Genomic DNA, 18,709 nt, shown 5'->3' on the forward strand with positions numbered 1-18,709 from the left:
GGTCGGCTGCGTAAAAGCAGTTCCGTTACTATCGTTTGCTCAGAAGTAAGATGGCCGCGCCCTCCGCGCCGTGGCCCTGTGGGGGCGGCCATCTTTGAGCTTCTGACGTACATAACCAAAAGTGGCCGTGTTTGCGCTGCTGACCAGGGATGGCTGGGACGATGAAAGGGCATTGAAAGTATCCCATTTCCTGGCACCTCAGCCTTTCGTAAAAATGGATAGGCTCGAGCTTTCACAAGACGAAAATGGCGTGGGGTAAATCCTTATCAGCGAGTTGAGTATTAAACTAACATGGCAGCGACCGTTTCCACTTTGTACAAACGTTACGAAACAGCCCACTGGGCGCAACCATATTGTTTTACAAGACGCTGAGGCATCCGTACAGCCCAGAACTCGCTTTTGGTAAGGGAGAAGGGGAGCTGGCCGAGAGAGAGGATGCTTTGGCTGGGTTTCTGACAGAAAGTGGCTTGAAGCAGCTTTTAAACACAGAACAGGGTTGGTAGAAGCTCTGAGGGTACAGGGATAGCGGTGACAGACTAGGAAATAAAAACGGCTGGAAAACGCCAAAGTTATGTTTGGATGAGGCATGGGGGAAAAGGCCACCAAAGGCCAGTAAAAGTCAGACAAATTCAGTACCCAATGCGAGGGCAGAACCTATGACAAGAGACTGGACTTTTCTCTTGGAGCCGGGTAGAGCCAAAAACCATAGCAGGTCTCAGGACTAATAGAAACTAGGGGAGCAGGACAACTTCAGAGGGAATGAAAGATTGTGTAAAAAAGAAAGTAAGCATGTTATCTATCCTACGTGTGTCAACTGCGAATAGCGACTACAACGTCACAGTAACGGTAAACCGTAAACATAGATCCAACTAAATCTCTCATATAACTATATTGGAAGAATGGGGGGGTGGGGTAAGGAAAGAAAATGCCTGTGTGAACGTGTGTGACATAGATAACCAGTATATCAATACAGAGAGAGAAACTGCCAAACTGTTTTCCAGAGTCGATGTACCATTTTCTATTCTCACCATCAATATATGGCATCCACTTTTTCTACATATTTGTTGTCATTTGCTATAAAGATAACATAAAAGGAGTAAGAAAAAGATGACCAATTTAAAATCTCCCTAGGCCGGCCACGGTGTCTCACGCCTGTAATCCTAGCACTCTGGGAAGCCAAGGCGGGATCACTTGAGCTCAGGAGACCAGCCTGAGCAAGAGCGAGATCCAGTCTCTATCAAAAATAGAAAAAAAAATTAGCCGGGCTTGGTGGCGTGCACATGTAGTCCCAGCTACTCAGGAGGCTGAGGCAGGAAGATGCCTGAGCCCAGGAGTTTGAGGTTGCAGTGACCTGTGATCATGTCACTGCATTCTACCCAAGGTGACAGTATGATACTGTCTAAAAAAAAAAAAAAAAAGAAAAACATATATTGAAAATAAATTAAACTATCCTTATTTATAGATGACATGATCATCTATGTAATTTCCAACAATATGCAAAATTGTGTTAAACTTCTGGAAATAATGTCAGTTTAACAAGTTTCCAGGAGTTGAGGTCAACAAATAATAAATTGTTGGAGACCATATGATTGTCAATAATATCCCCAACCCTTAAAAAAATCACTTAAATATAAAATTAACAAAAACATGTAGCAGATATGTATGCTATAAACTACATGTTGAGGAAAGAAACCCCATGTTTATGAATTGAAAGGCTTAAAATAGTAGAGATGTCAAGTCTCCCCAACTTGATGTATAGACTTCGTGCAATGTCATCAAAAATCCTAACAGGCTTTATAGAAACAAATTTATTCTAAAAGTGATAATGGAAAGCCACAGGAATTAGAATAGCTAAGACAATTCTCCAAAAGAACATTGAGGAATCAGATTACACAATTTTTAAGATTTACTATAGAGACACAATAATGAAGACAGTGTAGTACTACATGTTAATCAAGAAAAGTGCAGTAACAAAGGATTAAAAACACACAAGTAAGGGCAACTGATTTTCACAAAGGTATAAATGCAATTCAAAGGAAAAAAGACAGGATAAACAACAAATGATCTTGGGACAATTGCACATCCATAAAAAAAGAAACTGAACCTCAATTAAAACCTCCCACTGCATAAAAAATTGGCTCAAAATGGATCATAGTTACAAATGTAAAAGGTAAAACTATATTTTCCTAATGAAAAAGAAAAACTTTGCAGGCTCGGGTATACAAAGAATTCTTAGATGTGATACCAAAAATCACAATCTTTAAAAGAAAATTGATAAATTAAGCTTCATGATACTTAAAAATGTTTCCTCCAAAAAAGACCTTACTAAGAGAAAGAGGTTACAAAGGAGCAAATATTTGCATATTGCATAACAAGGACTTATGTCCAGAATATATTTAAAAAACATTCTAAAACTACACAGTAAGAAAACGACCCAAAAACAAAATTGGCAAAACTTGAACTGACACTTCAACAAATATGGCATACAGATGGCAAATAAGTAATAAAAAAGTGTTCAACATCATTAGCCATCAGGGAAATGTAAGTTAAGCTCAAGAGCTGATACTATCACATACTTAACAGAATGGATAATATGAAGAATAATGACAATACCAAGTGGTGGTGAGGATGAGGAGCAACTGATACTCTCATGTTGCTAGAATGGCTAAAATAAAATAGACTGAAGGGAGGGGGAGAAAAGAAAAAAAGGATAGACTGAAAATACCAAGTGCTGGAAAAGATGTAGAACAGCTGTATCTCATATTCTGCTGGTGAGGGATGTAAAATAGCTCAGCCACTCTGTAAAAGATTTAGGTAGGTTTTTGTAAAGCTAAACACAACATATGTCCCAACAACCGTACACCAGAATCTTTATCCTAGAGAAATAGACTTTCATGTTCACACAAAACCTTGTACACAGATTTCAATAAGCATCTTTATAATAGTTTAAACCAGGGAACAATGCAAATCTGTTTCATGGGTAAATGAACAACCTGGTACAAGTTTGTATACTACTCATTAATAAAAATAAAACAACTAGGCTGGGCACAGTAGCTCATGCCTGTAATCCTAGCACCCTGGGAGGCTGAGGCGGGTGGACTGCTTGAGCTCAGGAGTTCGAGACCAGCCTGAGCAAGAGTGAGACCCCATCTCACACACACACACACACACACAGAGTGAGACCACATCTCTCACTCACTCACACTCACACACACACACACACACACACACACACACACACACACACGCACACAAACACTAATCCACTCAGGTAAGCCTTAAGAGCAATTTGCTGAGCAGCAAAAATGCCAAAAGCTTACATACTCCCTATAAATAAAAATTTACAGATTCATATAAATAACTTATATAAAAACCATTTTTAAAATGATTCAATTTTATAACATTCATGACATGACAAAATTACACTAATGGAAAGAAGTTGGCAGAGTTAAGCATAAAAAGGTAGCCCAGAGGGGGTTGTGTTGATTAAACACTTTGACCTGGTTGTTCTGTTGGTTACATTGTTCTTCGGTATTTTCTAAACATCAATAAACTTTCCAGGCCCTGTGTGGTGGCTCATGCCTGTAATCCTAGCACTCTGGGAGGCCAAGGTGGGAGGATTGCTTGAGCTCAGGAGTTCAAGACCAGCCTGAACAAAAGTGAGACCCTGTCTCTACTAAAAATAGAAAAATTAGCTGGGTGTCCTACAGTCTCAGCTACTCAGGAGGCTGAGGAAAGAGGATTGCTTGACCCCAAGAATTTGAGGTTGCAGTAAGTTATGATAACCCCACTGCACTCTATCCAGGGCAGCAAGACTGTCTCAAAAAATAAATAAATAAAAAAGAAAAATGAATAAATTCTCCAATTTCCCCACACCAAGTGGGTGTCATGCAATTCAATTATGACACTAAATACTCCAAGTTAGTGCAGACTCCACAATTTAAGGAACTCAGTTTCCCCCACTTCAGATGCCAGTTACAAGTCCTCAGCCACCTGTACTTCTAACTGGCTATAAATCGAGATTCCCATGACCTCTGCCTCAGGTTCCCTAAAATGGCTCACAAAACTCAGGAAAACCGTTTACTTACATTGACTAGTTTATTATAAAGGACAAAAACAAACAGCCAGAGAAAGAGGTACACAGAAGAGTATGGAATGGTCCAGGGCTCAGGAGCCTCTGTCCCCATGGAGTTAGGGTTCAAGACCGTCCAGGCACGTGCACATGTTCACCAATTTGGAAGCTTTCTGAAGCTTATTGTTCAGGAGTTCAATCTCCAGTCTCCCTTCCTTCCCGGAGGTGAGGGGGACAAGACTGAGAGTTCCCATCCTGTGATCTTTTGAACTTGCTGGTGACCAGCTGCATCCTGAGGCTATCTAGGGGCCCCACCTGAAGTCACCTTATTAGCATACTAAGGTGTGATTAAAATGGGCTTGCTGCAAATAACAAAAACACTCCTAACACTCATGAAATTCCAAAGGTTTTAGGAGCTCTGTGCCAGGAACCAAGTATTTAAGACTAAATATATTTCCTATTTTACCACCATTTTATATAACAATAAAAACAATCTGGTAAGAACAGATAAATTTTTAAAAGTATGGAATCACTGACAAGGCAACTTGAAATGAGGTTCAAGGTGTCCTGTCTGAAAATGCACACCAGGTATATTATCTGATGTATAATGAACTTAGACTTATAACAAAAAGCACTCAAACATTTTCACTGGACTGCATTCCTTCATAAGCTCTCTGATATTTTGCTAAAAGTGCTCCACATTTAGCATGTACAATTTTATTTTCTATTTAATTTCCTGAAAAATGATGAGGCAGAATGTATCAGTAAAATCCTGCCATATATACTGTCTTAAAGTTACTCTCCAGTGTAAACTAATACTCATTGAGTCTTAATTCTGGGTAAAGCCTTTGTCATGGTCATCACATTTCTATCAACAATAAGCTCACTGATGATCTATGACGCACCTGATAATAAAGTCTATCTTCCCACAGAAAGCTTTCCTTGTCTCTGCATTAGCAGAATTTGTCTCAGTATACACTTAGCAGACATATGAGCTAGTAATTATTGTTCAAGGCATTTTCACATTAAACGCATTACAGTTTATCCAACGTGTTTTCATTGACAGAAAATGTGAGGTAAAGGGTCACTAAAGGCACTACCATATTTACTGTATTCACCAAGTTTATCATCTGGGCAAATTCTTTCATCTCCTGAGGGCACACATCTGACAGCAGGCAGTACAATGATTACATCTCAATCTGCTAGAAACAAACCCGTCTGATAAAGTCTGAGGTGCCACAAAAGGCATTTCCACGGTCATTGCATTCATTCATAAGCTTTTTGTTTTGCATAAGTTCATTTGTAAGTAATAAGCTGTGACTCTCTGTTAGAGGAATTTTCAACTTGACTGATTCTGCCCATTTCTCTTATGTGCTTTTTCTTATGTTTAACAAGGTTTGACAAGTGGGAAAAGGCTTTCTCACAATTGCTGCATCCATATGGTCTCTCTCCTGTATGAGTTCTTTGATGTACATTGAGTACTGACTTTGTGGTGAAGGCTTTTCCACATGCATTGCACTTGTAAGGCTTCTCTCCTGTGTGAATTCTCTGATGGGTTATGAGACCGTATTTGTGTGAATAGGATTTTCCACACTCAGTACATACAAAGGGAGTCTTTCCTGTATGACACCGCTCATGTTGTATGAGGCATATTTTCTGGCTGAAGGCTTTACCACATTCATTGCATTCATAGGGTTTTTCTCCTGTATGAGTTCGCTGATGTATAATGAGGGTGCGCTTTGTGGTGAAGCCTTTTCCACATTCATTGCATACATAAGATTTCTCTCCTGTATGAGTTCGCTGATGTATAACAAGAGTGCGCTTCACAGTGAAGCCTTTTCCACATTCACTACATATATAAGACTTTTCCCCTGTATGAGATCGCTGATGTACAATGAGATTGCTCTTCACTGTAAAGCCTTTTCCACATTCACTGCATATATAGGGCTTCTCTCCCGTATGAGTTCGCTGATGAACAACAAGATAGCGTTTCATGGTGAAGTCTTTCCCGCATTCACTGCATATATAAGGTTTCTCCCCTGTATGAGTTCGCTGATGTACAATGAGATTGCTCTTCACAGTGAAGCCTTTTCCACATTCATTACATACATAAGGTTTCTCTCCACTATGAGTTCGCTGATGAGCAATTAGATAGCGCTTCATCGTAAAGCCCTTTCCACATTGACTGCATACATAGGATTTCTCTTCTGTGTGTGTTTGCTGATGTGCAATGAGACTGCTCTTCACAGTAGAGCCTTTTCTATATTCATGAGGTATATAGTTTTTGTCTCTTGTGTGAGCTTTCAGATGCTTACTGACCATGACACTTCTAGATGATTTCTCACATTGACCACTTCTAGAATTCTCTCCTGTATGAATGCTCTCTTGGCAAATAAGCTGAGACTTCCTGAGGAGGGTGTGCTCAAATTCAATGGATGCATGGAGTTTCTCAATTTTCTGAGTCCTCTGATGCTTAAAGACTTGGAATTTAGTATCAATAGACTTTTTACTTTCAGGGAATTGAATATTAGTATACATATGTTCATGTTTACCATGTAGAAGGGGTTTCTCAACTCCACTAAACTCAACAGAGTTATTTATTTCATGTTTTCTCTTCTGGTTGACTAAACTTAAACATGATTTCAAAGTCTGTCTACATAAGTCAAATATATCACGATTTTGCACTAGGGGAAAATGTGTTTTGCTCAGATGAACAATATTTCTAAATGCATTCTGTTCACTGCATTGTCGCATGCTCCTCTGAAATCTTTGGTTTGGAGAGTGTACTTGCAGATAACCATCAACTTTTCTGATTCCTAAGAAAAAATAGAATAATAAAATCTTTCATGAGAATGGTATGGAATAAAAATGCTTACAAGATAAATTGGTGAGGGCTGGCTCTTTGTTGTCAACTGTATGACCCCCATATAAAATAAAATTATTAAGATGCAAGGTGAAATAAATAAGGACCAGATCCAAGAAGACACAAAAGGTAATATTTAATGCTAAACACTATTTTAAAAAAGTTCTCATATGGTAAGATAAATATCTGGAGGAGCTGGTTAGGTATCCTCACTTGCTTTAGAGCTGTGACACTTTTCCTTAATGACTAGAATAAGACTTCCATAGTCACTGCCCTTGCTGGTTCTCACTAACTCACCTGAACAATTTCTATTCTGGATTTTATCTTCTGTTATCCATGGTTCTTCTCCTTGTGCCAACTTGAAGAGTGCATCTGATTTGCTAGCTTGATACCCTGTTCATGGGAAAAGACAGATGACACAGATACACTGAATTGAAATACAGTATGTCAAGAGTGAAAAATAATACATTTGATGAACAAAACTGTTTTTCATATGCAAAGTGAAAATTCTCTTTCAGAATAAAAGAGATTATACTGTTTTATTTGGGGCCAGAGAAGGAACTGAAAATCTAATATTTCAGAACACTATGGTGACTACAAAGCTTTCATCAGGTGAGAAAAGAAAGGTCAGTGTCTGGCACCTGCTAGGTGATACAGGGGAAATTTCCTTACCCAGTGACACCAAATGGTTATAGTTCTCCAACATCACGTCCCAGTACAGGTTCTTCTGAGCAGGGTCCAGGAGCTGCCACTCCTCCCAGGTGAACTCTACAGCCACATCCTCCAGTGTCAGAGATTCCTGTAATAACAAAGTCCTATTTAATATGATACAAATTCCTATTACTAATATAGAAGTATGAGTGAAATTTTTTTGATTTTCACCATGTAGCCTGTACCTATATTTTTCTCAAATACATTTTTGCAGGAGCAAAATCCTATCGTTCTATCTATACATTTTCACACCTATTTCTAAACACTAAACATGTACAAATGACATCCAGACAAATAAAATATTCCTACATTAATTACCACTGACTTCACAGCCATTATGAAGATCAATGATGAAGTGACTCCACATCCTGAATTCATAAAATTGTGCTTGTAAATAAATGTAAAAGAATAAAAGAAACCATACAGCATATGTCTAAAGAACAAGATTATTAAAGCTGATTAGAAAAATGTGGGTTGAAAAAAACCTTCTAATAGAAAAACATATATATATACACACACATACATATATAATGAACAGATAACATCACAGTAGATACACTAAAGAGATTAGTGGTGAACTTATATATATGTATATATAACTGTGGAAATTGCAGAAAATGCAGTACAGAGAAAAAAGAGAAGAAATCATAACAAAGAAGTTAACAAATATAAAATGTAAAGACAAAAAAATCTAAGGTATGCTTACTTATAGTTTCTGAAAGGGAAAATAGACCCAAAAAAATCCTTAAAAAAAAAAAAGAAAAGGAGATACAGAGTAATGGAGAAGCAATAGCCAAAGATCTAAAAGGTGATAAATTTCAAGACTGATTATTAAATACCTCAAATCTCAGGTTCAGGAATCTAATCAGGAAGTCACAACTGGTGTGACACATCTGACTGAAACTATCATATGCCAATTACAAAGAGAAAACTATAAAAACATCCAGAGGCAAATGGCAGATTATCTACAAAGAAATGACAATATTTAATGGTAGCTGACTTTTCAATAACAGAATCCACAAAAGTATGGAATACTATCTTCAAAGTCCTATTTCCCATGTCAAAAAAGGCCAGACATGGAAGCCATTCGGGACTGAAACACATGGCCTTACAACACTGACATTAGGGATCTGCTTGTCAACTACACTGCAATTCTCCTCCTTCAAAATAACTTTTCAGAGAACTGCAGGGTGTGAGGCAGAAGAAACCAAAATCCACGAAAATATTGATGAGATAATCTATCCCTATATTATTGTGAGGGATGCTGCACAGAAAAGAAAGTAGGCTCATGAGAGGGTGCAAAAGCTCAAGCCTGGTCAGCTTATCGCATTCAAAACTATTTTATGTGAGATATCTACCCATTGGGTAAAACAGTAAAGTTAAATTCCCACCTCACTCCACAGTCCAGAAGAATTTATTACTGGATGGAAATCCAATAATAGGCCGACTCCAAGATGACCCCTAATAATATTAGCCTCTAGCTGCAATAACTTCTGAGACCAACTATTAATACCTGGAGTTAGGCGGAATTTCACAGTTTAAAGGCAGATTCCTCCACTAGACAGCATTCACTTCAGACACCAGCTGCAAGCTTGAGGCTCCCCAGGCCACCCTCCATGCCAACCAGCTGGCTACAAATATGGTACTACCACTAACCCCCAACCAGGTTTGATAATTTGCTAGAACAACTCAGAGTACTCAGGAAAGTGGTATATTTACAATTAGCACTTGACCAGGGATGGGGAACCTGTGGCCTGCTGGGTCCTTACGTGCAGCCTTTTGACCGAATCCAAATTTTACAGAACGAATCCTTTCATTTTCATTAATTCATTTTGTTCATCTTTTATTATTTTTATTTCATTTTTAAAATGAATGTATTTAAAACACCAAAGAATAAAATAAGTTTCAATGAAATAATCCTCCCAGATTGACTGGCACAATTAGAACATCAGTGAGTCATAAGGACTAACGTGACAGCTGCTACACTCATGTTTTATTTCTAACTTCCCCCGCCTGACTGGCACCACTACCACATGAGGCTGGCTGGCGAGGGTTTATGGGGGGTTGAGTATGCCAGTCTGTTATCAGCTTTTGACAGGGGTGCACTGTGTTTCTGTTTGAAGTGGAATTTGTGAATAGTTGCACAGCTCAACAGTATTAATTCTGTCTGCTTAACAGCCCATCATGTCAAAGAAGACCAAGAGAACACTGAAAAGAAAACAGACTTTTTAATGAGGATTGGGAATTGCAATATAATCCTGTTTCTGCTAAAGAGAAGATGATTTGCTTGCTTTGATATGGCAATATCAACATTAAAGAAATTCAATGTTTATCAGCATTATAACCCTCATAAAAACTACAAATATTTTAAATTAGAAGGAGAGGCATGAAGGGTTGTACTGCAGAAATTAAAAGATGAAAAGCAAAAGCAAAGAATTCTTTCAAGCAGCAATAAGACCTGGAAATAATACTATTGAAGCAACTTATTAAGTAGCTTATACACTGGGGAGGGGGGCGGCGGGGAAGGGAAGCCATTCAGGGATGTAGAAATTGTGAAAGAATGCATTGTCAAAGTTGTAAGATGCATAGACCCCCATAATGTTTCAAAGTACAAACAACTGCCTCTTTCAAGGAGAACCATAACTGATTAGCAGCATGAATTAGCCTTCAACTTAACAGAACAACTACATGCAATACTTCAAAAGGAAAATATATACTATTCAATTGCTTTGGATGAATCAACTGATAATAATTTGGTGCAGGTTTTATACTTCTTTTGGGTCATAACAGAAGATTTTCTGTGCTACGAGGAGTTACTTGCTTTGGGTACTCTTGTGAACAGAACACAGGAAACAGATATCTTCAACAACTTTTAAGATAAATGTTATGAAGTTGGACTAAATTTGGTAAATTTAGTGAGTGTATGTATAGACGGTACACCTTCCAGGACAGGAAAACATGAACAGTTTATTGCACAGATAAAGAAAAATATTAACAGATCCAAATGCTCTCATTTCTTTTCATTATATCTTGCTTGCATCAGCAAAATCTCTGTGCTAAGCTACTACTTTAAGTGACACTTAGCAACAAGTTAAAAGTATTTTTAACTGTATTCATACGTGTTAAATTTTATGAAGAACAGAATCAGCAATGTGAATTATTGAAAGAAGATTTCTATAGGAATCCAGCATTTCTGTGTGATACCATATCAAATCAAAACGACATGAATATTTCTTTGCAAGGTAAAACTAAGTCTATATATGTTATGTGGCAAAAAAAATCCAAGCATTTCGAATAAAAGCTATCTTTTTTCAAAACACTTTGTCTTCAAAAGGAAATTTCAGATGAACATTTTCCCCAGTTAGCAAAGTTCATTGATGAGCAGGATGATATATACGAATCATTTTAAGAATGCGCAGCTGTTTTAGACCTATTAATTGGAGAATATAATGAAAGGTTTGCTGACTTTGAGAATCATGACATCACGCTCAAATTACCATTTCAACCTCACCTAGTGGATATCATCAAGGCACCTAAAGAACTACAGATGGAATTGACAGTAGATGACATTTTGAAGTCATTGTCTGATGCTAAGAAAGATCCAACTGAAATGTGGAAAAATGAAGTAGAATACCCAACACCTTTGGCAACATGCCCAAACAATACTTTCTTGCTTTTCAACCACTTATTGCTGCAAATCTACATCCTCCTACCTAACCCAAATCAAGACATCCTTAAGGTCACAAATGACTGACAACCATCTAGAGGATCAACTGAAACTGTGGACCTCTATGCTGCAACCAAATATTCAAATGCTTTCCAACCAAAAGGAATGGATTCTCCAAACACCAATTGGATATTCAACAATTCAATTATATTCCAATACTAACTACCTGTGTCAGATTCCAGAGATTTAAGGGTGCAATCTCACAAGACTGCCCTGTCTTCAGGTGCCAGTTGCAAATCCTGGGCCACCAGTGTTTCTGAGCCACCAGCTATAGATTGGAGGTTCACACAACCCCCTCCTCAGTTTCAACAATTTGCTAGAATGCCTCACAGAACTCAGGGCAACACTTCACTTATGGTTACTGGTTTATAATTAAGGATATAACTCAGGAGCAGCCAGATGGAAGAAATGTATAAGACAAGGTATGGGAGAGGAGGTGCCAAGTTTCCATGACTCTCTGGGTGTGCCACACTCCCAACACCTTGACATGTTCACCAACCCGAACCTCATCAATGCTCTTGTTTGAGAGTTTTCATAAGCTAGATGTCAGAGGTGGTACATGCTTATAGTATCAGCTACTTAGGAGGCTGAGATGGGAGCATCTCTTGAACCCAGGAATTCGAGACCAGCCTGGATGATATAGCCAGACGCTGTCTCAAAAAAAAGGAGAAAGAGTTTTAATAGAACTTAATCTTCAGTTTATTTTTCCTTTCAGTTCCAACCCTCTCATCACTTGGTCTTTCTGGTGACCAGGCCCATCCTGAAGGTATCTAGGGGCCCCACCCTGAGTTACCTCATGAGCAGAAACTCAGATGTATCATAGGGGCTCCTTGTGAATAACAAGCAACATTCCTATCAGGAAATTCCAAGGGTTTTAGGCACTCTGTGCCATGAACTGGGGGCAATGACCAAACATATTTCTTATTATACCACATTTACATATCCCCTTTCTATATACCAGACTGTGACGTAATAGGAAATATATATTTGGTCTCTGCCTCTAAAACCTTTGGAATCCCTGAAGTGATGTCTTTTTGTACGCAAATGAGATGACTGTGGCTGGGGCTCTAGGATAGCTTGTAGATGGGGGCTGTTTGCCAGATGAACCAACTATGTGATTAGAGGGTTGGAACTTTCAGCCCCACCTACTTCCAACCCCTGACCTCTGTGGAGGGGAGAGGTGGTAGAAATTTATTTCTTCACCAATAGCCAGTGAATTAATCAACCATACCTATGTATGTAAAGAAGGTGCCATAAAACCCCAAATGACAGGGTTTGGAGAGCTACCAGGTTGCTGAACATGTGGCAGTGCTGGGAAGGTGGCACACCCAGAGAGGGCATCGAAGATCTGTGCCCCCAGCCCATAAGCAAACTGTTTACTCTTGTTTTGTGAGCCATTCTAGCAGATGATCAAACCTGAGCAGAGGGTTGTGGGAATTTCTAACTGGTAGCCAAGTATGACAGAAGTTTTGGGTAACGTGGGCACCCAGCACTTGTCATTTACTACTGAAGAGAGCAGCTTTGAACTGAGCCCTTAACCTGTGCTAACACCAGACAATTAGCGTCAGAACTGAGTAAATTTTAGAATACCTAGTCAGTAGGGAGAATTGAATTGATATGTGGAGGGAAAAAAAAACACAGGTGTCAGAAGCATTGTCTGAGATAAGAGAGATAAATTATTTTTTCCTATATACAGGCACTCTTCTAAATGCTTGGTATAGATTAACTCATTTTATACCCTACCTTAGGTGCCATATCATTATCCCCATTTACAGATGAAAAAACTCAGGTGCATAATGGTTAAATGAAGTATGCAAGCCCACACAGCTGGCAACTGGATCAAGAGTTAACACTTTTAATCATATGCTACATCGACCATGACTGGAACATCCATTTGAACAGAAACTGGATGAAAATGAAAATGACTACAACCCATAACTGATTTCTCTGTAACCATCCTCAAGAAATATTGACATAATTTTACAAAAAGCCATTAACATGATCATGTGGCCATGTTCATAGTCAGATGGTTTTAATAACAAACATTTCTAAATATTCACTAATAGTTGAACTGTTAAATTATCACACAGACATCATTTGGAGTTCACTACACATCAGGTAAAGAAGAGAGTTGGGCCTGCAATCACTAAAATGAAAAGATTGTCAATACACTGAAAATAGTCTGGAGGATTTACATTAAAATGACAAGCATGGTTCATTTTGGAGACATAATTCACATATGAGTGCGATGGTCAAAAAGTTTTAAACTTTATCAGCGACACTTGCATTATTTCACATTGAATCTACTAAAGTCAGAATGAATCCCAACCTCTGCTTTCAAATGTAGACTCTAAATTAATTTCTCCCCAGAACACAATTATCCCAATTTCACTTCTTTTAGTTGAACTTATTTTTTTAGGCCACCACAAATCCATTAAAACAAAGGGAAAATATAACAAATCCAAATCACCTGGGTCTCAGTCATTTTCTTCTGTGCTCAAGAAATAGTGAGCAACATGGACTATACTTATTTTGTCTCTTCTGCATCTGCCATGAAGTTCTTATAGTCACAAGTCTTGGTATCCAGTTAGAGCCATCCCCAGAAATGATATGCAAGGCCAGCAAATTTCTCTTTCCTTCATCCCTTCACTTGATTTCTCTTGCTTCTGGGGAGCCAGGACCTGTGGGCTGAAGAGCAAAACGACCTTAAGTGTACATTCACCCTGATTCCAGATGTTGTCATTGCTGCTGTGCATTTACCTTACATAAAGGACCCTAATATTTCTAACAGTTCCTTGATTTGCTGCCTCAGAGGTTTTCATACCCTGGGCAATAAAACAGGGTTCTGAATGTGTGAAAGGTGTGCCTTTCTTTTGTGAAGGGAAATTGGCATGACTATCAAAGAGGAGATATGAAAGCAAAACCAGCACAGTACAAGGCCCGAAAGACAGGTAAATTCTCAGGCAGATCAAATTTAGGAAAGAGAACATATGGAAGATTGCAAGAATCTGGACATTATGTTTTTAAAAAGCATGTGTGCCCATGTACCACCTCAAAAGTCTCTGTATGCTCAATAGGTATACAAACCTCAGTTTCAATACCAATGTACTAAGCAAATCATGCGAATTATCTTATTTCACATTGTGCACTATAGGATTAACTTTATACCCAAGATGTTTGGCCTTTGCCCTAAGTTCCTGCGAGGCAACCTCTAAGCCCTTGGAATATCCTGCTTGATTAAGAGTGTCTTTGCTTACCTAGGTTGTTTGGGACATGCCAGATAGTCTATACTAATAACGTAATTTACGGTGGGGTGCCTTGGACCACAGGGCATTAGTTTGACCTCTGGAGGGGCTGGAGACTGAATTCAGCCACATAGGCAGTCAATCTTATATACATTAACTGATACCCAATAAAAGGATATCTTGGACACCAAAGCTTTGGTGAGGGGCAATAATCATTGCAATTGTTGGCAATAATAATAAAAGGGTGTATATATGAGGACGATGACAAATTTTAAATCTACAAATCTAACAAGAGAGCTTCAAAACATATGAAGCAAAAATAGAGTTAGAGAGAAAAAGACAATTCAACAAGTTGAAGACTTCGATACCCCCTTCTCAATAATAAAGAAAACAAAAAGTCAACAAGGATACAGAAAACTAGAACAACAAAATCAATCAACTTGACTTAATTCCCGTTTATTTAACATTATACTCAACAGCAGCAAAATACACAGTCTTTTCAAGGGCACATGGAACATTCTCCAGGAAAGACTATATGCTAGGATTGTAAAACAAGAGTCAATAAATTCAAAATGTATCTTCCAACCATAATAATTGAATTACAAATCAACTTTAGAATGAAATTTAGGAAATACCCAATAATTTGTAAATTAAACAGCACATTTCTGAATAACCATGTTTAAAAAGAAAATCCTATGGGAAGTTGGACAATATTTTGAACTGACTGGAAACAAAAACACAACATAAACATCAGTTGGATGTCCCTAAAGTAGTATTTAAAGGAAACTTACAGCTTTAAACCAGAAAGTAAAAAACCTGTATCAGAAAAGAAAAAAAAAAATCTCAAATACTCTTACTTTCCAACTTGAAAAACTAGAAACAGAGAAGCAACTTGAAAACAAAGCAAGTTGACTGGAGAGAGTAATAAAGATGAAAGTAGAAATCAATAAAATAAAAAGCAGAAAAACAATTTAAAAAAAATCAGTGAACCAAAAGGTGATTATTTGAAAAGATCAACAATACTGATACCCAATAACCAGACTCATCAAGTAAAAAAGAAGACAAACTACCTAATCAGGAATGATCACTGCTGACTCTACAAAAATTAAATAGCTTATGAGAAAATGTCACGAACAATTTTAATATCATAGATCTGTCCATATTTTTCACGTACATGTGTGTATGAATTCTGTGTGGACAGCGAGAAGAGTGGTGATGTGGGGAGACAAAAAATTCTGGTAAGAACATGAGGACGAACATGAACTTTATGACGTAAACTGGATTAGAATTAACAGGGCAAATGTACTCTTCAAGACTGTCCTGGCATTAAGGATTAAACCTGAACCCAGTGACTCTCCAGGGGTCCTGGACCTCCTCAAACACTGACAGTCCCCCACCAGGTGACTTCATAACTAGGCCACATATAAACGACAAACACGTCCACGAAATCAAGGTGAACATCTCCCTAAACCCAGGCTTCTCTAACACCCAGCCCCACGTTAAATGGCGAACCGGAACGAGCCCCGCGTTCACTGATACAAACTTTTCCCCCCAGTTCTCAACCACTGAGTCCCACAAACGCAGCGATTCACCTGGCCCTCAAACCAGAGAAAGTCGGACTTTCAACGATTTCTTCGGACTGTTAATTACTGACAGCCAAAGGCCCCATCACTAACGCCCAGCTTCCTCAGTGACTGCGTTCAAATAAAACCACAACTACGACCCTTCAAAGACCAGGTTTCACGGACCCCGCAGGCTGTGAATCTACGCCCAGAACCCGACTCACCCGATCCTAAGCCTATCCCGACACCACTGGCAGCGAAAAAACGCCCAAAGCACGTCCGAAGCCACTTCCTACTCGGACGCCCTCCTTCGCGGTCCAACGGGACACCGAGGAGCGGCGCCGACGGAGGCCCGCGGGGACCACGCAGCCTAGCGGGGGTTCCCTCTGTGGGCCCCGCCCATCTCGCCGTTTCTGACAGGAGCGGTCATAATGCCTGTGGGAACAAACTCAAAGCAGTCCTGGCCACCTCAGTGGCTTTCCCTCCTCGTTGGAAGGGACGCTAAACAGCGCTGTGCTAAGTGCGCTACGTTTTCAGAGGCCGGTGCCCATCCAATGCCAGCACAGTGCGGCACCATTCTATTCAGCCAGCTGGGGAATAAAGAAAGATGGCGGCGCCCTTTGCCCATCATGGCTGACACTGGAGCAACAGGGGCGCGGCCATCTTAGCGGAAGACAGGCGGCTGTACGGCAGAGAAGACAGCCCTGATAACTTTGGATAAGGTGTGCTGGAGACTTTGCTATGGAGGAACCTGTCAGTTGTCAAAAGCAATGGTCATTAAAAGTCTTAGGTTTGGGGTTCGGGCGGAGGTGTGGGGAGTGGGTGAGGCTTTTGTACGTTAGAGTATCAGACTCTGAAGGCGCGAAGCCAGAAGTAGGAGGGATGCCCCACAAAATGCTAACACACACGTGGGACTTGCTACACAGCTACCTCGAGTGGGGAAAAGGTATGAGGAGGTGAAGGTGCAAATGTATGTACGTTTCCTAACAAAAATAAATGACGACAGTGGGGCATTTGAGAATATGAAATTATTAGAATGCAATTCCATATTTTGAATAGTTTCCAAATTTAAAAAAAAGGTCACATATTAAAATGTTAGTTCTGTTTCTGCAGGCATGGGAGATGCGAGATGTAATTATAGAGGATTTAAGTAGATATTCTCTTGGCCGGGCGTGGTGGCTCACGCCTGTAATCCTAGCACTATGGGAGGCCGAGGCAGGAGGAACGCTTGAGGTCAGGAGTTCAAGACCAGCCTGAGCAAGACCGAGACCGCCCTCTCTACTAAGAATAGAAAAAAAAAAAATTAGCTGCGCAGCCAAAAATAGGGGAGAAAAAATTAGCCGGGGGTGGTGGTTCGCACCTGTAGTCCCAGCTACAAGGGAGGCTGAGGCAGGAAGGTTACTTGAGCCCAGGAGTTTGAGGTTGCTGTGAGCTAGACTGACGCCAGGGCACTCTAGCCCCGGCGAGAGGGAGACTCTGTCTCAAAAAAAAAAGTAGATATTCTTTTTGGAAGGAATCCTAAAGCCACTTTAAGTTTTTATTTTCTTTGATAAAACAGTTCTAGAAGTTTATTTGGTTAAAAGTTGTCTTAATATTAATCACAGCGGGTTTTGTAATTTATGAATAAAAGGACTGTACAATGATAGACGAATACTTTGGTAAATTATGGGACACCTGCTCAAGCATAACAGTATATAGCAATTTAAAAGAAAATGCTACAGTTTTTTAGCAATGTTTTATTAATATAATTAAGTTATTCTAAAGAGGACAAAAAACAATCTGCAAGACAGTGCATATATACTACGATCTTGTTATTGGAAGAAATCATAAACATTTACCTTTTTGAAAATTGTGATTGGTTAAAGAAAACATTTAGTTTAAAGATCAGAAAGCTCTTTTTATAAATGCAGAGTCCTTAGGCCTGTCCCCAGAGGTTCGGGTTTAGGAGATCTGGGGAGTGACTCAGGAATTTGCCTTCCTTTATGAGCTTCTCAGAGAATTCTGAGGGAGGAAGCCCAGGAAAAACAATTAGAAATGTCAGGTTTTAGTCTGAAACGTTGGTTCTTGGCGCGCTCATGGCCGAAGAACGAACAGACACGCCAAAGTTAGGCAAGCACAAAAATGAGGTTTATTGAGGAGAGAAAGATAGGATTATAGAATGAGAGCAAGATAAAGGTTTACAGAGCATGGTACATACGCCACAGGTGACGGCTGGACACATTATCGCAGCAAAGTGAGAACCAAAGGAAGGGCGAAGAGAGAGGTTACGGGCTGCATCTTGTTTTATAGTACCGGATAGGGACCGCCCCTATAGTACAGAGGTCACCATGGAACCACTTCGATTGGACAGTTGGGAATCACATGACCTGAGCCTTAACTATGCCTGTGGGTTCTAGGTCACTTTCAGGACTTTATGGTATCCCTGCTACTTGGCCTGTGGGCTAGAGAGCCCTCTGCATTCTTTTGCAGCTGGCGTGCCAAATTCTGATTGGCAGATTCCTAGGGTATTCCCTCCTCCCCCAGGTATGG

The 18,709-nt window shown here is 39.5% G+C and overlaps 1 protein-coding gene across 2 annotated transcripts in view; it reads right to left on the reverse strand.

The window, feature by feature from the left end:
- Positions 1-4,075: 4,075 nt before the first annotated feature.
- Positions 4,076-18,709, reverse strand: part of LOC123624627 (zinc finger protein 432) — a 31,632-nt gene continuing 16,998 nt past the window's right edge. The window contains exons 1-5 of one of the 2 annotated variants that reach the window (XM_045532638.1): positions 16,405-16,489; positions 13,844-14,061; positions 7,608-7,734; positions 7,233-7,328; positions 4,076-6,888 (exon numbers count right to left, since the gene is read on the reverse strand). In XM_045532638.1, the coding sequence (XP_045388594.1) occupies positions 5,369-6,888; positions 7,233-7,328; positions 7,608-7,734; positions 13,844-13,858 (1,758 nt within the window). In that variant the 5' untranslated portion in view covers positions 13,859-14,061; positions 16,405-16,489 and the 3' untranslated portion in view covers positions 4,076-5,368. Of the gene's footprint in view, positions 6,889-7,232; positions 7,329-7,607; positions 7,735-13,843; positions 14,062-16,404; positions 16,490-18,709 lie in introns of those variants that run through there. The other variant, XM_045532637.1, reaches the window with a different exon arrangement.

The sequence above is a fragment of the Lemur catta genome, chromosome 19 (genome assembly GCF_020740605.2).
Source record: "Lemur catta isolate mLemCat1 chromosome 19, mLemCat1.pri, whole genome shotgun sequence".
NCBI lineage: Eukaryota > Metazoa > Chordata > Mammalia > Primates > Lemuridae > Lemur > Lemur catta.